At 40.2% G+C, this 22,020-nt stretch overlaps 1 protein-coding gene and 1 non-coding gene across 2 annotated transcripts in view; both read left to right on the top strand.

Moving 5' to 3' along the window:
• Nucleotides 1-22,020, top strand: part of CATSPERB (cation channel sperm associated auxiliary subunit beta) — a 126,403-nt gene that overhangs the window by 22,293 nt on the left and 82,090 nt on the right. The window contains exons 5-6 of the mRNA XM_055555899.1: nt 4,240-4,335; nt 15,892-16,041. Coding sequence (XP_055411874.1) covers nt 4,240-4,335; nt 15,892-16,041 — 246 coding nt within the window. The remainder of the gene's footprint in view (nt 1-4,239; nt 4,336-15,891; nt 16,042-22,020) is intronic.
• On the top strand, nt 546-617 carry TRNAS-GGA (transfer RNA serine (anticodon GGA)). The gene has a single exon. It is a non-coding gene; the product is annotated as a tRNA-Ser (tRNA).

Here is a 22,020-nt window from a genome sequence, read left to right as displayed (position 1 = left end):
TCATTTCTTCCATTCTAATATGTATTCATTTTTTAATTTACATATTTATTTTCTTATGTACTTCTTTATTTTTGCCTTATTGTACTGATGGGAACTCCAGTACAATGCTAAGTAGGAATGATGAGAGAGCATATCACTGCCTTGTTTCCAACTTCGGGAGAGAATATTCAACCTTTCCTCATTAGTTAAGGTGTTGTTATATGTAAGTATTTTGTAGATGCCCTTTATTAGGCTAAGGAAGTTCCCTTCTATTTCTAATTTGCTGAGTTCATGAATTGGTGTTGAATTTTGTTAAATGCTCTTTCTGAATCTATTGAGATGATTATAAGGAGTTTTTTCTTTCATCTCTTGATATGGAGGATTCCATTGATTTATGTTGAATTCTGAACCAGCCTTGCAATACTAAGATAAACAACTCTTAGTTATGATGCATTATCCTTTTTGTGTATTGCTGGACTCATTTGGCTAGCGGGTTCTTAGAATTATCAATCTGGCGTTTTATTTTCTTGTAATGTTTTTATTTCGTTTTGGTATCTGGTAATGCTTCCCTGGTGGCTCAGAGGTTAAAGCGTCTGCCTGGAATGCAGGAGACCCAGGTTCAGTCCCTGGGTTGGGAAGATTCCCTGGAGAAGGAAATGGCAACCCACTCCAGTACTCTTGCCTGGAGAATCCCATGGAGGGAGGAGCCTGGTAGGCTACAGTCCCTGAGGTCGCAGAGTCGGACACAACTGAGCGACTTCACGACACGACGACACGAATGCTTTTTCACATGAATTGCTCAGCTGTTTAGGATGCTGGGGCTGATGAACATTGGTGCTTAAAGTGCTTAAAGTGCTCAGCTTTAAGTTGAAAACCAAGGGTGCGCAGAACTTTGGGAGGAGTCAAGGAAGCCCAGCACAGGTGATACCAGCCTTGAGTTCTTACTGAGCTTTAGGAACTTTAGAATCTTAATCGCCTTGGAAAACCTTACATGAGTCCCACAGGATCCTGTTGGCTCTTGAGCCCCAGATATGGAACCCAGAACACATGGGCTCAGACACCAAATCTCCAATCCTCTGTTCCCGATGACTTCAAGAATGTCTTTGACCAGCCCAAGCTCTTGGTGGGTAGGAAAATGTTCGCCAAGGTGCACGTGGTTTCCCAGCCACGTCACTTCTTTCCTTTCAAAGGAATTTTCACTTGGATTTCTGAGTTGAAATGTTGTCTACTAAGGAGATTCAGGAGGGCTTGTGAAAGGGACTGATAATATTGCATTCCTCTAGACAAAAGAACTTATCTAGATCGTTTTTATCATATTGGAATCTGTCTTCTAGGAAGCTTTTACTAGAAACTTGTTTCCATTTCTTGATTTTCTTTTTAATAATAATCTTTTGGTCTGAATCACAGAGTTTTAAAAAAAAACACATTTTTATCCAGAAACCTGTGCAGAAAGATGGGCTTCTAAGTTTTATATTAGCCTCTCTGTTGGACAGTGTTTATGAGTAAGGAGTAATTTTATTGTTTCTGGGTCTGACAGCAGTTCTGGGACCAGCAAGGAGCTCTTTGTCCATATTACTCCCTGGTAGGATTTGGCTCTGCTTGCCAGGTGGGGTCATCTCTAGGACTTTAAGGGTGAAATATTACTGATTCCCACAGAAGACATTTGGCAGATGCTGACAGGGATGTTAGAAATTTTACCTTGCCTTGAAACATTCTGTTAAATAAAGGAGTTTTGCTGCTGCTGCTGCTAAGTCACTTCAGTCGTGTCCTACTCTGTGACCCCATAGACAGCAGCCCACCAGGCTCCCCCGTCCCTGGGATTCTCCAGGCAAGAACACTGGAGTGGGTTGCCATTTCCTTCTCCAATGCATGAAAGCGAAAAGTGCAAGTGAAGTCGCTCAGTCGTGTCCGACCCTCAGCGACCCCATGGATTGCAGCCACCAGGCTCCTCCGTCCATGGGATTTTCCAGGCAGGAGTACTGGAGTGGGGTGCAGTTTTGGGGGTCATTAATTGTACAATTGCTAGAATGAAAATGATTTATGTGGTGATATTGGGACTGAGTTCTTGGTTTTGGGGTCTGCTTTTCAAGTGGGTGAGTTCAAGTGGAAAAACAATGAGCCTCATTCTAGGAAATACAGCACAGAAGCTTCTTTGAAAGGGAGTTCTGGTTTAATTGCCAAAATGAAACACAGGAGGGCGCTGCCAGAATCTCACAGGTGTTTGATTTGCTTGTTGTGATTTTTGAAATCCTGACTGGTAAGTATCTGGTCAGAAAGTAAATTTGCAGGCTTTTAAGGGAGATATATAAATAAATATGAGTTGAGCAGAGTTCCCCCCCTATATTATGTAAGAATTTTTATATGAAAGTGAAAGTCACTCAGTTGTGTCTGACTCTTGGTGACCCCATAGACTATAGCCTGCCAGGCTCCTCTGTCTACGGAATTCTCCAGGCAAGAATACTGGAGTTGGTTGCTGTTCCCTTCTCCAGGGGATCTTCCCAGCCCAGAGACCAAACCCAGATCTCTCCCATTGCTGGCAGATTCTTTACCATCTGAGCTACTAGGGAAGCCCATTAAATGTTTGGGATTCACCACCAGTGGAGATTTCTGGGTGTGGAGTTTTCTTTGTGTGAAGATTTTAACTACAAATTCAATTTCCTTAATAGATATGGAAGTACTCAAAGTTTCCATTTATTCTGAAGTGAGTTTTAGCAGTTTGTATCTTTTAAGAAACTTCATTTCATCTAAGTTGTTGAATTTATAACATAAAAGTTTTTGTGGTGTTCTTTCATTAACCATAAAGAGTCTGTAGTGATGTGCCATATTTCATCTCTAATATGAGTAATTTGCATCTGTATTTCCTTCTTGATTAGTCTGGTAGAAATTCATCAATTTTATTGATCCTTTCAAAGAAGCATCTTTAGATTTCATTGATTATGGCTATTGTTTTTCTATACATTTCATTGATTTTACTCTTTATATCATGCTTCTACTTCCTTTACATTTTATTTGCTGCTTTTTTTCCATAATTTCTTAAGTTGGGAACCTTTAGATCAGGGGTTGACAAACTACAGTTTCCAGGCCAAATCCGGTCTGCTGCCTGCTTTGTAAATTAGCTTTATTGGAACACAGCCATGCTCATTTATTTATGTTTTCTATAGCTGCTTGTGTGCTACCATGGCAGAGTTGAAGTGTTGAGACAGAGACCACATGGCCCACGAAGACCTAAATATTTACTCTTTGACACTTTATAAGGCTGTTACTACTGCTTCAGATAACAGATTTGAGATCTTTCTTTTTTAATATAAATATTTTACCACTATATATTTCTCTTCAGCACTGCTTTATCTGCATCTCATAAATTTTTGTATGTTGTGTTTTCATTTTCTTTCAATTCAAATTATTTTTTAATTCCCCATGTCACTTTCTCTTTGACATGTGTTATTTAGAATTCTGTTGTACAATGTCCATATATCTGGGAATGTTCCAAATATCTTTCTGTTACTGATTCTTCTAGATTGACTCTATTATGTTCTGAGAATATATTTTGTATGATCATTTGGTGAATCTTCCCTGTGCACTTGGAAAAAAAAAGTACTATTAAAAAGTTCTTTTTTAATAGAGTGTTCTATTAAAGTCGATTGGATCAGTTGGTTGATAGTGTTATTCAGCTTTTCTATATCCTCACTGATTTTGTCAGTTACTTAAAGAGGAGTGTTGAAGGGACCAGCTATAGTTGTGTGGATTTATTTCTCCTTTCAATTTTATTAGCCTTTTTTTGCCCAACCAGAGATTGAACTCTACTGGTTCCCTCAGCAGCGAAACAGTCCTATCCACTGGACAACCAGGAAACTTCTGATATGCTAAGTATTTTAATTAACCATGGTCTGCTTTCAAAAAGTATTACACAATTTCACTTGAAGTATCACAATTTGCTTCTTACCAAGTTACAACAGCTCTCAAGAAAAATTATGCTCTAAAATATTTTTCTCTGGGTTCATTACTCTGTTGATAAGATCACGTCATAATTCTTCTGTCCTTATTTTATCATCAAAATGTTTATAGTAAAACATATATAAGTTCAATCAAAATGATAGGGAAATAAAAGGTAATTGTTGTTAGTAATGTTCATATGGGTCTTTCCTGGTGGCTCAGATGGTAAAGAATCTGCCTGTCAGGCAGGAGATCCAGGTTCGAATAGTCTTAAATTTCACCAACATGATGTACAAAAAAAACTAATTGCTTGCCTTTTGTTTTCAGATATTGCAGCTGTAGAAGAATGGTTAGTAAGAATCACTTTACAATATGGATTAAATATTTATACCACTGAAGGAACACTACTGGATACTGTTCGAGGTAAATGCCAGGAGGTAAAAGTAAAGCAAAAGTTGTATTATTCTTTCAACAAATTTTGTAAACTATGATATGCTGTACTCTGCTAAGTGCTAGAGATAGTTAAGAAATAATCATGACTCTTCAAGGGCTCACAATCTGATGAGGCAAAGATTTAAATATACATGGGTAATTTTTAATAAAGGTCTGCCAAGTGTGGTTGCCATCCCCTCCTCCAGGGGATCTTCCCAACCCAGGCATCAAACCCACATCTCCCGCATTGCAGGCAGATTCTTTACCATCTAAGCCGACAAAGAACCCCAAGAATACTGGAATGGGTAATTTATCTCCTCTCCAGGGGATCTTCCCAACCCAGGAATCACTGGGGTCTCATGCATTGCAGGCAGATTCTTTACCATCTGAGCTACCAGGGAAGCCAATCCCAAAGAAGGTCAATGCCAAAGAATGTTCAAACTACCACACAATTGTATTCATTTCACATGCTAGCAAAGTAATGCTCAAAATCCTTCAAGCTAGGCTTCAATAGTATGTGAACTGAGAAGTTCCAGATGTACAAGCTGGATTTAGAAAAGGCAGAGGAACCAGAGATCAAATTGCCAACATCTATTGGATCATAGAAAAAGCTAGAGAATTCCAGAAAAACATCTACTTCTGCTTCATTGACTCTGCTAAAGCCTTTGGCTGTGTAGATTGTGACAAAGTGTGGAAAATTCAAGAGATGGGAATACCAGACCACCTTTACCTGCCTCCTGAAAAATCAGTATGCAGGTCAAGAAGCAACAATTAGAACCAGACATGGAACAGACTGGGTCCAAATTGGGAAAACAGTGTGTCGAGGCTGTATATTGTCACCCTGCTTATTTAACTTACATGCAGAGTGCATCATGAGAAATGCTAAGCTGGATGAATCACAGACTAGAATCAAGATTTCCAGGAGAAATATCGATAACCTCAGATACACAGATGACACCACCCTTAGGGCAGAAAGCAAAGAGGAATTAAAGAGCTTCTTGATGAAGGTGGAAGAGGAGAGTGAAAAAGCTGGCTTAAAACTCAATGTTCAAAAAATGAAGATCATGGCATCTGGTCCCATCGCTTCATGGCAAATAGATGGGGAAAGAGTGGAAACAGTGGCTGACTTTATTTTGGGGGGCTCCAAAATCACTGCAGATGGTTACTGCAGCCATGAAATTAAAAGACACTTGCTCCTTGGAAGAAAAGCAATGACAAACCTAGACAGTGTCATTAAAAGGCAGAGACGTTACTTTTCCAACAAAGGTCCATCTAGTCAAAGCTATGGTTTTTCCAGTAGTCACTTATGGATGTGAGATCTGGACAATAAGAAAGGTTGAGCACTGAAGAATTGATGCCTTCAAACTGTGGTGCTAGAGAAGACTCTTGAGAGTCCCTTGGACAGGAAGGAGATCAAATCAGTCAATCCTAAAGGAAATCAACCCTGAGTATTCATTGGAAGGACTGATGCTGAAGCTGAAGCTCCAATACTTTGGCCACCTGATGTGAAGGGCTGACTCATTGGAAAAGACCCTAATGCTGGGGAAGATTGAAGGCAGGAGGAGAAGGGGACAACAGAGGATGAGATGGTTGGATGGCATCACCAACTCAATGGACATGAGTTTGAGCAAGCTCTGGGAGTAGGTGATGGACAGAGAAGCCATCACCTAATCACTACAGAAGTGCACTGCAGTCCATGGGGTCGCAAAAAGTTGGACCCAATTGAGCAACTGAACAACAACAAAAGAGTGGTATAGAAATATGGAATTATATTTTTTCTATAGCCATATTGGAGGTCATCATAAACAATGGCTTTATAAAGTCAGTTTTTGCATCTTTTGTAGAGATATTATAGAAGGTAGTATTTATTGCATCACACTCTATGAGAACCATCAAGCAAAAAGTTTTGTTCAGTGTTAGTAAGAACATTTGTATTTTTTCATTAAAAAGTTGCTTGTTTTAAGTTTATGAACGCTGAGGAATATAACTGATTAGGGTTTTCTTTTTCACTTGTCTGATTGATTGCCCAATTTTTTGGATCACCTATAGTGCATTTTAGTAATGTATGGGTGTGAGAGTTGGACTATAAAGAAAGTTGAGCACTGAAGAATTGATGCTTTTGAATTGTGGTATTGGAGAAGACTCTTGAGTCCCTTGGACTGCAAGGAGATCCAACCAGTCAATCCTAAAGGAAATCAGTCCTGAATATTCATTGGAAGGAGTGAAGCTGAAGCTGGAACTCCAATACTTTGGCCATCTGATGCAAAGAACTGACTCATTGGAAAAGACCCTGATGCTAGGAAAGATTGAAGTCAGGAGGAGAAGGGGACATCAGAGGATGAGATGGTTGGATGGCATCACCAAGTCAATGGACATGAGTTTGAGTAGGCTCCAGGAGTTGGTGATGGACATGGAGGCCTGGCGTGCTGCTGTCCATGGGGTCGCAAAGAGTCAGACGTGACTGAGCAAATGAACTGAACTGATAGTGCTATTGCTGTTCAGTCACTAAGTCGTGTCTGACTCTTTGTGACTCTGTTGCATATAGGAAAAAACCTCAGTCCTGGATTTTGTATTTATCCTCATTTTCCTCACCTTCCCTTTTCATGTTTATTCGTTTGCTCCCACTTTGATACAATGCTATGTGGAATGCAGAGTGAGAGTGAAAGTGTTAGTTGCTCAATTGTGTCTGACTCTTTGTGACCCTGTGGACTGTAGCCCACCAGGCTCCTTTGTCCATGGAATTCTCCAGGCAAGAATACTGGAGTGGGTTGCTAGTGGATTGAACCCAGGTCTCCTGCATTGTAGGCAGATTCTTTACGCTCTGAGCCACCAGGGAAGCCCAGAGTAAAAATAAATAATTTCATCTTATGGAAAGAGTCACCTGGGTAGCTTTAAGAAAAGTAATGATGATTCAGGGCCAAAATAAAGCAGGAAAACCCTGAGCCCACCTCCTCCCATAGGCACACCAAAATTACAACTATTTACAGAGTAACTGTCTATGGAGTGAACAGAAGATTAGCAGAAAAGATTTCCCACAAGTAAACATTTAAAGAAGGAACCACAAGATGAGTAGGAGGGGGGATAGAGTCACTGTAGAGCCAAAACCAATACCTCCATGTAGGCAACCCACAAATGGGAGGATAATCACAATTGCAGAGGTCTTCCCTAAGGAGCAAGGGGTCCAAACCCCACATCGGGCTCCCTAGACTGATGTACAGGGAAGACAAGCTCCCAGAACATCTAGCTTTGAAGCCCAGTGCAGCTTGTGTGTGGGAGAGCCAGAGAACTGTAGGAAACAGAGACTCTGCTCTTAAAGAACACACACCAAATCTCACATGCTCCTAGTCCCAGTGCAGAGGCAGTAATTGGAAAAGAACCTCAGTCAGACCTACTTAAGATATCATCAAACTTAATAGATTATCAACTTTAAATAATCATGTATAAGCAAAGTGGTAATAAATACACACTGCTGCTGCTGCTAAGTCACTTCAGTCACGTCTGACTCTGTGCGACCCCATAGACGGCAGCCCACTAGGCTCCTCTGTCCCTGGGATTCTCCAGGCAAGAATACTGGAGTGGGTTACCATTTCCTTCTCCAATGCATGAAAATGAAAAGTGAAAGTGAAGTCGCTCAGTCATGCCCGACTCTTAGCGACCCCATGGACTGCAGCCTACCAGGCTCCTCCGTCCATGGGATTTTCCAGGCAAAAGTACTGGAGTGGGTTGCCATTGCCTTCTCCTAATAAATACATACCTATCAATAATTTTACTCTAAATGGACTAAATACTCCAATCAAAAGACAGTGGCTGAATGGATTAAAAAAAAAAAAAAAAAGAATTAACATTGCTAAAATGACCATACCACCCAAAGCAATTTACAGATTCAATGCAATCACTGTCAAAATACCAATGGCATTCTTCACAGAACTAGAACAAATCATTAAGAAATTTGTAGGGAAACACAGAAGACCCTAAATAGCCAAAACAATCTTGAGAAAGAAGAGCAAAGCTAAAGGTATAATGCTCCTTGATTTTAAATTGTACTACAAAGCTATAGTAACTAAAACTCTGGTACTGGCACAAAAATCAGACACACAGATCAGTGGAATGGAAGAGAGCCCAAAAATGAACCCACACTTACATGATTAATGAATCTATGACAAAGGAGGCAAGAAGTACAGTGCAGGGAAAGAAAACTTCTTCAGTAATTAGTTTTGGGAAAACTGGAAAGCTACAGGCAGAAGAATCAAACTGGACTACTTTCTCACACCATATTCAAAAGTAATTCAAAAATGGACTAAAGACTTAAATGTGAGACCTGAAACTATCAAACTCCTAGAGGAAAATGGAGGCAGTACACTCTTGGGTAACAGCTTACAGCAATATTTATTTTGATCTTTCTCTTCACACAAAGGAAACAAACAACAAATGGGACTTCATCAAACTAAAAGGCTTTTGCAGGGTTAAGGAAATTATCAACAAAACAGAAAGGCCACCTACTGAGTGGGAGAGGATATATGCAAACAATATATTAGATAAGAGGCTAACATCCAAAATATACAAAGAACCCATATAAAAACAACTTTATTTTTTAAATGGGCAGAAGAACTAAATAGACATTTTTCCATTGAAGACATGCAGATGGCTGACAGGCACTTGAAAAGATGCTCTGCATCACTAATCATCAGGGAAATGCAAATCAAAAGCACAGTGAGCGACTACCTCACCTGTCAGAATGACTGTCATCAAAAAGTCAACAAATAACAAGTGTTGGTGAGGATATAGAGAAAAGTACTCTTGTGCACTGTCAGTGGGAATGTAAATTGATGCAGCCACTGTGGAAAATTAAAAGTTCTTAAAGTTTCCAGTTACAGAAAGGAGATTCATCTGTTTGAGGAACTGAGAGGAAGTCAGTGTCGTGGGAGCACAGTAAATGACAGAGTGTTGTGTAATGAGTTTAGACAGATGGGCAGAGGTCACAGTAAAGTGTGGATTTTATTCTAATCATAATGAAAAGCCATTGAAGTGTTTTAAGCAGGAGAATTATACTGATTTATTCTTTTTAAAAATATCACTTTGGCTGCCATGTAGAGAACTGACTCGAGGGCAGATGACAAGAATGGAATGAAGGAAATTGGTGGGCAGTTGTTGCCACTTTCCACCCAGGAGATGGTCTGGAGTACTTGGGATGAGCAGTGGAGACAGTGAGAAGTCACAGTGTTCAGGATACAGTTTGAAAATAGAGTTGATATGACCTCCAGGTGGAATGGGGATGAAGGAAACAGATATTAAGGATGAATCCTAGATTTCTTACTTGAGCAGTCAAGTAGATGACAGTATCATTTACTGAGATGCTGAAGACATGGGGAGAAAACACTGGGAAGTAGCAATAAGTATTAAGGTTAGAGTTACAGCTGGGAATCTTTATTCATTACTAAATTCAAAAGAGAAGTTGAAAAGTATTATCTCTACTTCCTAATCTTTGATTCACAGCCTAGACCACTTCACTAAAATTGCTGTTAATCACAATCACCAGTCACCTTCATATCAGTCACTTTTCTGTCTCCTTTATAGCTTCTCATCAGTGAAGACTTTTAATCACTCCTTCATTCCTAAAACACTTAAAATACAGCACATCAGTAAAGAGGCATTTTCAAGTCAATGGAGTCATGTTCCAGATGCAAGTTCAAATCTCCCTGTCCTCTGAGCTATGTTCATTAATTGTCCATACACACATGCTACAACCTGAAAAGTCAGCCACCTTGCCCCAGATTTCTTTGAATTTCAGGATGAATTAATTTGGTTATAAATTGTGTCACTTTTCCTTCTTGGCTGTACCTGTGCTACACTATGTCAACCTAGATGGAAGCTTAGTTCTTTTTCTTACTTTGCCCAAACTGCAGTATATACTAAGTTTTTGGTTTTATAGCAGACTTTATTGAAAATTTGATGAGGAGATTCATGTTGCAGAAATGTAAACAGCTATGGAGTGACTGTATCTCTGTTCTTAAAAGTCTTTTGACTATTTTTGAAATTCAGACAGCAGTACTCTGTCAAACTGTCCTGGCTTACTTTCTATATTCTCTTTTCTCATTTTTTTCAGAAAAATAAATTCTCCCATTCCTCATGCTTTAAACTTTGACTGTGTCCAGCTCCAACCCTTTGTATATCTAAGAATAGATTGCTGGGTTGAGGGGTTGGAAATATCTTGCCTCTGACTGGTTTTTCCTGTTAGTCTCTCCCTGACTCCTTGGTATCTTCCAGAAATCCCTCTAAGTGTCTTGGCCACTGATGACAATTTTTCCCATTCTCTGTTGCTGTTCCAAATTTGTTCTCATTTATCTATATCTCCTGCTGTCTCTATGGGATTGGGAAAGTGAACAGAAAGGAAATATGGGGCCTCTCAAAGCAGAAGTTATTCTCTAAGTTATAAATGTGCAAACCCTGTGATCCAGCCATTTTTAGGGAGAGATACGGTGGCCAATTGTATTTCCCAAAGATGTTCAAAACAGGTATCTCCCACATCACATGCTCTTCTGATGTATGACCTTGCCAGGCCCCCTTCAAAGAAATTAACCTTCATCCCTCATACTTTGGAAAATAAGAATCAACCTATTTTTAGCTGATGAAAAATGAGGTGATACACCTATTTTTTTAAACAATGGAATAGTTCCTTTACATAATTTCTTTAAAACCCTTAAAAGAAAGAAATAATGAATTATTTAAGAAATGCACGTCAAAACTACAATAAGGTACCTTCTCATTGGTCACAACGGTGTAGAGCGAATCCAAATCACTCAGTCATGTCCAACTCTTTGTGACCACATGGACTGTAGCCTTCCAGGCTCTTCTGTCCGTGGAATTCTCCAGGCAAGAATACTGGAGTGGGTAGCCATTCCCTTCTCCAGGGGATCTTCCTGACCCAGGGATCGAACTCAGGTCTCCCAAATTGTAGGCAGATTCTTCACCATCTGAGCCACCAGGGAAGCCCCATTGGTCAGAATGGCCATCATTAAAAAGGCTACAGGGACTTCCCTGGTGGTTCAGTGGCTAAGACTCCATGCCGCCAATGCAGGGGGCCCAGGTTCAGTCCCTGCTCAGGAAACTAGATTCCTCATGCCACAACAAAAATCAAAGAATAAGACCTAGCACAACCAAATAAATAAATATATTTCTTTAAGTCTTCATATATTAAATGCTGGAGAGGGTGTGGAGAAAGGGAACCTTCTTATACTGTTGGTGGAACCTTCCTACACAGTTGGTGGAGAACAGTATAGAGGTTCCTCAGAAAACTAACAATAGAATTACCAATTATTAGCAATCCCACTCCTGAGCATGAATCCAGACAAAATTATAATTCAAAAAGATATATGCACTCCTATGTTCATAGCAGCACTATTTACAATAGCCAAGGCATGGAAACAACTTAAAAGTCCATCAACAGATAAATGGATAAAAAAGACACAGTACTAATATACAATGGAATATTCAGTTCAGGTCAGTTCAGTCACTCAGTCAAGTCCAACTCTTTGCGACCCCATGAACTACAGCATGCCAGGCCTCCCTGTCCATCACCAACTCCCAGAGTTTACCCAAACTCATGTCCATTGAGTCGGTGATGCCATCCAACCATCCCATCCTCTGTTGTCCCCTTCTCCTCCTGCCCTCAAACTTTCTCAACATCAGGGTCTTTTCAAATGAGTCCGCTCTTCGCATCAGGTGGCCAAAGTATTGGAGCTTCAGCTTCAACATCAGTCCTTCCAATGAACACCCAGGACTGATCTCCTTTAGGATGGACTGGTTGGAGCTCCTTGCAGTCCAAGGAACTCTCAAGAGTCTTCTCCAATACCACAGTTCAAAAGCATCAATTCTTCGGTGCTCAGCTTTCTTTATAGTCCAACTCTCACATCCATACATGACTACAGGAAATACCATAGCCTTGACTAGACAGACCTTTGTTGACAAAGTAATGTCTCTGCTTTTTAATATGCTGTCTAGGTTGGTCATAACTTTCCTTCCAAGGAGTAAGTATCTTTTAATCTCATGGCTGCAGTCACCATCTGCAGTGATTTTGGAGCCCCCAAAAATAAAGTCGGCCACTGTTTTCACTGTTTCCCCATCTATTTCCCATGAAGTGATGGGACTGGATGCCATGATCTTAGTTTTCTGAATGTTGAGCTTTAAGCCAACTTTTTCACTCTCCTCTTTCACTTTCATCAAGAGGCTCTTTAGTTCTTCTTCACTTTCTGCTATAAGGGTGATGTCATCTGCATATCTGAGGTTATTGATATTTCACCCAGCAATCTTGATTCCAGCTTGTGCTTCCTCTAGCCCAGCGTTTCTCATAATGTACTCTGCATATAAGTTAAATAAGCAGGGTAACAATATACAGCCTTGACGTACTCCTTTTCCTATTTGAAACCCATCTGTTGTTCCATGTCCAGTTCTAGCTGTTGCTTCCTGACCTGCATTCAGGTTTCTCAAGAGGCAGGTCGGGTGGTCTGGTATTCCCATCTCCTTTAGAATTTTCCACATTTTAAAGGCTTTGGCATAGTCAATAAAGCAGAAATAGATGTTTTTCTAAAACTCTCTTGCTTTTTCAATGATCCAGCGGATGTTGGTGATTTGATCTCGGGTTCCTCTGCCTTTTCTAAAACCAGCTTGAACATCTGGAAGTTCACGGTTCATGTATTGCTGAAGCCTGGCTTGGAGAATTTTGAGCATTACTTTACCAGAATGTGATATGAGTGCAATTGTGCAGTAGTTTGAGCATTCTTTGGCATTGCCTTTCTTTGGGATTGGAATGAAAAGCGACCTTTTCCAGTCCTGTGGCCACTGCTGAGTTTTCCAAATTTGCTGGCATATTGAGTGCAGCACTTTCACAGCATCATCTTTTAGGATTTGAAATAGCTCACCTGGAATTCCATCACCTCCACTAGCTTTGTTCGTAGTGATGCTTCCTAAGGCCCATTTGACTTCACATTCCAGGATATCTGGCTCTAGGTGAGTGTGAGTGATCATACCATCATGATTATCTGGGTTGTGAAGGTCTTTTTTGTACAGCTCTTCTGTGTATTCCTGTCACCTCTTCTTAATATCTTTTGCTTCTGTTAGGGCCATACCATTTCTGTCCTTTATTGAGCCCATCTTCGCATGAAATATTCCCTTGGTATCTCTAATTTTCTTGAAGAGATCTCTAGTCTTTCCCATTCTATTCTTTTCCTCTATTTCTTTGCACTGATTGCTGAGGAAGGCTTTCTTATCTCTCCTTGCTATTCTTTGGAACTCTGCATTCAAATGGGAATATCGTTCCTTTTCTCCTTTGTTTTTCACTTCTCTTCTTTTCACAGCTATTTGTAAGGCCTCCTCAGATAGCCATTTTGCTTTTTTGCATTTCTTTTTCTTGGGGATGGTCTTGATTCCTGTCTCCTGTGCAATGTCACGAACCTCCATCCAGAGTTCATCAGGCACTCTATCAGATCTAGTCCCTTAAATATATTTCTTACTTCCACTGTATAGTCATAAGGGATTTGATTTAGGTCATACCTGAATGGTCTGGTGGTTTTCCCCACTTTCTTCAATTTAAGTGTGAAGTTGGCAATAAGGAGTTCATGATCTGAGCCACAGTCAGCTCCCGGTCTTGTTTTTGCTGACTGTATAGAGCTTCTTCATCTTTGGCTGCAAAGAATATAATCAATCTGATTTCAGTGTTGATCATCTGGTGATGTCCATGTGTAAAGTCTTCTCTTGTGTTGTTGGAAGAGAGTGCTATGACTAGTGCGTTCTCTTGGCAAAACTCTATTAGGCTTTGCCCTGCTTCATTCTGTACTCCAAGGCCAAATTTGCCTGTTACTCCAGGTGTTTCTTGACTTCCTACTTTTGCATTCCAGTCCCCTATAATGAAAAGGACATCTTTTAGAGGGTGTTAGTTCTTGAAGGTCTTGTAGGTCTTCATAGAACCATTCAACTTCAGCTTCTTCAGCATTACTGGTCGTAGCATAGACTTGGATTACCATGATATTGAATGGTTTGCCTTGGAAATGAACAGAGATCATTCTGTCATTTTTGAGATTGCATCCAAGTACAGCATTTCATACTCTTTTGTTGATTATGATGGCTACTCCGTTTCTTCTATGGGATTCCTGCCCACAGTAGTAGATATAACGGTCATCTGAGTTAAATTCACCCATTCCAGTCCATCTTAGTTCGTTGATTCCTAGAATGTCGATATTCACTCTTGCCATCTCCTGTTTGACCACTTCCAATTTGCCTTGATTAATGGACCTAACATTCCAGGTTCCTATGCAATATTGCTCTTTACAGCATTGGACCTTGCTTCTATCACCAGTCCCATCCATAACTGGATGTTGTTTTTGCTTTGGCTCCATCCCTTCATTCTTTCTGGATTTATTTCTCTACTGATTTCCAGTAGCATATTGGGCACCTACTGACCTGGGGAGTTCATCCTTCAGTGTCCTATCTTTTTGCCTTTTCATACTTTTCATGGGACTCTCAAGGCAAGAATACTGAAGTGGTTTGCCACTCCCTTCTCCAGTGGACCACATTCTGTCAGACCTCTCCACCATGACCCATCTGTCTTGGGTGGCCCCACACGGCATGGCTTAGTTTCATTGAGTTAGACAAGGCTGTGGTCTGTGTGATCAGATTGGCTAGTTGTCTGTGATTGTGGTTTCAGTCTGTGTGCCCTCTGATGCCCTCTGTCAGCACCTACCATCTTACTTGGGTTTCTCTTACCTTGGATGTGGGTTATCTCTTCATGGCTGCTCCAGCAAAGTGCAGCCACTGCTCCTTACCTTGGACGTGGAGTATCTCCTCTCGGCCGCCACCCCTGACCTTGGATGTGGGGTAGCTCCTCTCAGCCACCACCCCTGACCTTGGACATGGGGTAGTTCCTCTCAGCTGCTCCTATGCTGGCGTAGCCACTGCTCCTGTGCACAATGGAACATTACTCAGCCATAAAAAATGAAATAATGCCCTTTGCAGGATCATGGATGCAGAAACATGCATGTAGAAATTATCATACCAAGTGAAGTAAGTCAGAAAGATAAATACCATATGATATCACTTATATGTGGAATCTAAAGTATGACACAAATGAACCTACCTATGAAACAGAAACAGAATCATGGACATAGAGAATAGACTGGTGGTTGCCAAGGGGTGGGGTAGAAGGAGAGATTGGGAGTTTGGGATTAACAAATGCAAACTTCTGATTCATATAGAAAGGGTATCCATATAGACTGGATAAACAACAAGGTCCTATTGTATAGTACAGAGAACTACACTCAGTACCTTGTGATAAACCATAATGGAAAAGAAAATGTATATGCACACATATATATGTTGGTATGTATGTATAGAAGAATTATTTTGTAGTACAACAGTAATTAACACAACATTATAAATCAGCTATACTTCAATTTATTTTTTTTTTAATTTTTAAAAAAGACAGAAAAAAAGAAAGCAGTAATGTTCTATTTTCCAGAGCGTTACTGTAATTTAAACACCAAAACTTGATTTCCACAGAACCTATCCTTCACTGGAAACTTGGGACTATGATGAAAAAAAGAATGATCCAGCGATTATATCCACATGTGGTAGATCTCAAAACGACAAAGTGTCCCTGTGCCAACGATGTGGCATTACTTGGCTTCGTTATGAACACAACATTTGATGGTAAGTTTGCGACTTTATTCAGAATTGGGAATGGCATTTTGTATTATATGACAGTTATGTTTAATTGGAAGTACAAGTTAAACATGCAGGCATAATGGAGTGAAAATGTTTCCTAAAAGTACCTAAGAACTTTGTCATTTTCCCTTGTCTGCTTGCTAGTGCGATAAACTTTTTTCTCTGTGACATTTTGCCATGTTACTACTAACTTTCATGTCTCTCCAAATTTCCTTGATACTCTGGTGATTTATGTTTGGAAATACCCACTGCTTCTGTACAGCAGAGGATAAAAAGGTTTATCAGAAAGTGAAGTCACTCAGTCGTGTCTGATTCTTTGCGACCCCATGGACTATAGCCTACCAGGATCCTCCATCCATGGAATTTTCCAGGCAAGAGTACTGGAGTAGGTTGCCATTTCCTTCTCCAGGATATCTTCCCAACCCATGGATCGAACCCGAGTCTCCCTCATTGCAGGCAGATGCTGAAAGGTTGTTGCTGAACCACAAAAAGATGCCGGGATTCTTGGCCTCCAGAGGAGAAGAATTCAATCCAGGGCCAGAGACGAAGGAGGCTTGATTGCTCAGAGCTTTTGTGTAATAAAGTTTTATTAAAGTATAAAAGAGACAGAGAAAGCTTCTGACATAGGCATCAGAAGAGGGCAGTGTTAGCAGTGTTAGCAGCAGTTAGCAGTTGCTGGTGTTAGCAGTGGAGTTATATACTCTCCAATGAATCAAAAGAATGTCTGGGGGTTGTAAAGACCTCACCAGACCTACTCCCATAATTTACATTTTAAGATAACAGGATTAGCCAGAAGGTTTAATCCAGAGACTGTCCTCAGATAGGATATATTATTGTTATATAATCCTAAGGGAAAAAAAAGTTTGTCCTTTCTTCCTCCTTGAGAATTCTAGACCCCTCTCTCCTTGGGGACCCCTAGACTTCTTATCAACCTGCCTAGGAAATGACTCTCTCAATGCTTTACCATCTGAGCCACCAGGGAAGCCCCACTTGATACTTTGTCCTCCATTATATGTTCTTTCTTCCCAGAGATAATTCATTGCAGTTCTAACCCATCTTCTATTCCTGCCACACGTGAATAGGTAAAGTTGTTCTGAGGTATCACATTATTTTGTTAAGCGTTTTTCTATTATTATTATTATAATTAATAGCATCCTACACATTTCAATGACTAATTGTCTTATTCTAGGTTGTTTTTCTTAGGTCATTGATGACTTCAGTGACCCCAAATCTGATATTTCTAAAGGAAAAAAAAAAAGATAGGAAACAAATTTTATTACCCATAGATTATATGTGTATCTATATAAAAATCCAAAAGAATCAACAGACAATCAGAACAAGTATGGGAATGCTATGGAATTGACAAACATAACAGTACATAAAAACCACTCCACTAAAGACTGATTAAAGATTATAAATTTAAAAACCCTATTCAGAAAGCAATAAAACCTAATAGGGACCTAGAAATAAGCCAAAAAAGACTTGCAAGGCTTGTGTAGAAATTATAAAATTTTAATGAAGGCTATAAAAAGAGACTAAAAAAGATTTTATGTAAAAATGTTAGTTCTCTCAAAATTTATCAATCAATTCAATACAAATCCAAGAAACATTACAGCTGTATTTTTGTGTGTATGGAAATTGATAAGCCAATACCAAAATTCATGTGGGAGACTAAAGCAAAATGACTAACAAACATGATTTTAAAGAATAAAACAGCACAATAGGTTGCCCTACTATGATAAAGTAATAGATTCAAGTAATATATGCTGGTATAGGGATATATAGATAGCCTTGCCCCAAATTTCTTTGCATTCCAATGACTTGCAGTCTTTTAATTATCCTAGCTCCAGGCTGCTTGTGCAGAATTAGTTCAGTGAGAAACTGAACTAATTTTGTTCAGTGTCTCATTTTCCTCTCTCTCAACCAGATGGAAACTCAGCTCCTCTTCTAGCTTTCTTCCATGGATGCAAGGCCAGGGCCCCCTCCTCTTTTCTCTGTCCAAACCTGCCATACTTTTGTGAGACACAGGAGAGGAGCCAGTCTCTGCATCCTGCCACACCCCCAAGAATCATAGGAGAGAAGGCAAGTCTCAGTTCCTCAGGGTCTCACTCACTCAATCACTTCAACATCTCAAGAAAAGAAAGTTTTGGAAACCTTTTTTTAGATGAACCCACTTTTTCCCTCAGCTGGCCACTGGTGTGCTGAAGCAGAAAATAAGTTCCCATAGTATCAGGCTGCCATGGACCATTCCTTTGTGAGGCCTGCCCTCTCCACACCAATGAGGCTTCATCCCAAATGGAGTCAATGGTGAGAACAGGAATCCAGGAGCCTCATATGGTCCATATGTTCCAGTCTGGACTTATTACCCATCTTCCTCCTCTATGACACTCCTAATACATCCATCATGCCTCTCACCCCAATTTTATGTCACTATAGAAACCCAAGCCTCCAGGTCACTTTTGGCTACTTTATACCACATACTATTCTGAATTTCCTTTAATTTCACCCAAACAACATTCAGAAAACTAAGATTGTGGCATCTGGTCCCATCACTTCATGGCAAATAGATGGGGAAACAATGGAAACAGTGACAGACTTTATTCTGGGGGGCTCCAAAATCACTGCAGATGGTGACTGCAGCCATGAAATTAAAAAGACGTTATGATCAACCTAGACAGCATATTAAAAAGCAGAGACATTACTTTGCCAACAAAGGTCTGTCTAGTCAAAGGTATGGTTTTTTCAGTAGTCATGTATGGATGTGAGAGTTGGACTATAAAGACAGCTGAGTGCTGAAGAATTGATGCTTTTGAACTGTGGTATTGGAGAAGACTCTTGAGAGCCCCTTGGACTGTAAGGATATCCAACCAGTCCATCCTAAAGGAAATCAGTCCTGAATATTCATTGGAAGGACTGGTGCTAAAGCTGAAGCTTCAATACTTCAGCTACCTGATGCAAAGAACTGACTCATTAGAAAAGTCCCTGATGCTGGGAAAGATTGAAGGCAGGAGGATAAGGATGGTTGAGAGGATGAGATGGTTGGATGGCATCACCAACTCAATGGACATGAGTTTGAGCAAACTCCAGGAGCTGGCAATGGACAGGGAGACCTGGTGTGCTGCACTTCATGGGGTCGCAAAGAGTTGGACACAACTGAGCAACTGAACTGAACTGAACTGAAACGTCTGTCCATCTCCATTCTCCCAAATCCATTCATTGGAATATGTGGTCTGTTATCAGTAAATTCCCCCATACTACTAATCTTTTCTCTGAATGGTCCCCTCAATTGCTGTAAAGAGTAATCTGGCCAATCCCAGTTATTATTCTTTTCCCTGCAGCTGTCTCGCGTGGCACATGTTTGGGTCTCAGGGGTCATTGTCCTCATTCCTTAAGGGCTACTTCTTAATAATTAACTCCTGTCCTCTCTTTGAAAATGTTCAATCCCTTTGAATTCAGACTTTGCTCCCTCTAACTATTCTTGGCTGCCAGTGTATGACAACCTTCCCATCACTCACTTTCATTGATGAGTTTAGCATCTGGACCCCTACCTTTCTCTCACTTTATTTTTGTTACTGTTTTTGGTGATTTCACCACCCATGTGGACCAATGCTTTCAAGGCCTGTTCTTCCCCAGTGATCTTTCCACCATCTTACTTCTGTGGTCATTTTCTTGACCTTGTTGTCTCTGATATTGTCATTGCCTCCAAAATCTCCACTACAATCATCTCATGCTCTGCGCACTACCTTCTGTACTTTCAGCCTGCCCTAGTATTCACAGTCTGACATTTCTTGGATTTCTTGGAGACATCAATATGTTTTCTCCATCACTTTTTTTCACTACTCAACATCCTTACTTTTTCACCATAATTTTAATTGTCTCTCTTTGTAAACACTTCTGTGACTTCTTTGTCCTTCTCTGTCTTCCTTGCCTGCATAATCCCAACTGTCATTAAAACCACCTCTACTCCATTGGCAGAGCAGAATATTACTAGATAAAAGTTGCACACCAGACTCTCTTTAAAATTCCACCAGCTGGTCTCACCGTAAATTCATGATTTCACGTCTCAAGTGGGTACTCAGAATGACCCAGAAATCCCACCTCTCTTCCTTGGGATGTTTATTTTCCCATTCTGCAGAGTGACCTGGTCACACCTCTTCCCACTCCTCAAATGCTGTGCCTCACCTCGTTTCCCTCTCTGCTCTCAGCTGTGCCTTTAAAACTTGATGTAGAAGATCAAGACTGATCACAAGGCATTCCGTCATCGCTTCTGCACTCACCTGCCACCTTACTTGCTTTAGTACTTGCGTACTTTGCCTTCTTGCCTGTTGCATCATGAGAAATGTCTCTGCTGTGCCTAACGCTGCCCATCACCCCTTGTGTCCTGCATCCCATTCTCTCCAATCACCTGGAGAACCTTGCTCCTGCGTCTGTCCTGCAGTTCTTACCTTTCTCTCATACATCATCACTCTGTCCCTCCTCAGTGGATTAGATGCATTAGTATACAAACATACCCTAATATTCTCCATCTTAGCCAAAATCTTCATTTATCTAACTTTACCACCATCCCTCAACCCTCTGTTCCCCTTCAAATAAAATGATTGGAAGAATTTATTGTAGATGGCATTACATTTTCCACCTTCCTATTTTATCTTCATTCCCCTGCAAATCAGATTGTTCCTACCATTGTTCTGAAACAATTCATTCTAAGGTCACCCATGATCTCCGTGTTGCCAATTCCAACATTATCCTCATTCTACTCTCCCTCCCAGCAGAATTTTACACAGTTAACTACTTTACTTCTCAACAGAACACTTTATTCTTTTGGCTTTCTTACACCACCTATAGTTACATTTATCTTACCTCATTGGTCAATCCTTAGTTTTCTAAACCAGCTTATTTGTTGTGACCCCTGACATGTCAATGAAATAAGGCTTTGTCTTCAACTGTACCAGATCCTCTCTGAGAAATGTAATCTAGTCCTTTGGTAATAATGCCACCTTCAGGCTGATGGTCCCTGAATTTGTATTTCTGGTGCTGACCACTTCCTTGAGACCAAACTCCCACACTTAATTGTCTGTTTTACACTTCCTGTTGGTATCTGATGAGCATCTCTGATATTACAAAGCTAAGCCAAAACTCTTGATTCATCTCCCTTTAAAATCTGTTCCTCTCTAGTACTTTTCATCCTAATGTATGTCCAATTACTCAAATGTAAAATTTAACATAGACTCTTGACTGTTCTTACTCTGATGACATTCCAGGATGAGGCCACATCCAGTGTCTATCCTCAGCATGACCACTTCTCTCCTCTGGTAAAATCTTAGGCCACGATAACAATGGTTTTCCATGAGACTAATTCACAGCCTCTTAAGTGGTCTCCCTGTTTCTAACCCTAGTATAACCCACTATCCAAACAGTCACCACAATGATCTCAAGTGTAAAATGAATCACACTACTTTCTGGCTTCAAACATTCCAGTGGCTTCCCTTTGCCCATTAGAATAAAATCCAAAATCATTGCAATGGTCTACATCAGCTTTTGTAACCCTGAGATACAATTATGGCCAGTTTGTCACAGAGAATAGCGTGTAACTTAATTTCAGTCTAAAATATCAACCAGAATAAGCTTTTATTTTACCACTTACCTCTCTATTAAATATTTCTAGACTTTGCCAGAGTCTGGTCATGTGATTTTCTTAGCTTTTGCCTTAGAAAAGCAAAGCTTGTCTTTAGCTTTCCTCTTTCCGGAAAAAGTGGATGATGACAGCATTTTCTTCTATATCTTTCCCTACATAGAAAAGATCTAGGAGTTAAAACACACACTTCACAGTCTGAGTGATCCTGCATTCATCTTTTAGAAACAAAGCATATGCATTAGATTATCAGCTCTCTTCAGGCTCCTTCTACCACCCACATAGTTATATGCATGTTGACTAGACTTCATATTAATGTTCCACATTTAAAC

Source organism: Bubalus kerabau, chromosome 19, assembly GCF_029407905.1.
Source record: "Bubalus kerabau isolate K-KA32 ecotype Philippines breed swamp buffalo chromosome 19, PCC_UOA_SB_1v2, whole genome shotgun sequence".
Lineage (NCBI taxonomy): Eukaryota > Metazoa > Chordata > Mammalia > Artiodactyla > Bovidae > Bubalus > Bubalus kerabau.
Note: the sequence above shows the minus strand (reverse complement) of the source record. Positions and strands in the feature narration are given on the sequence as shown.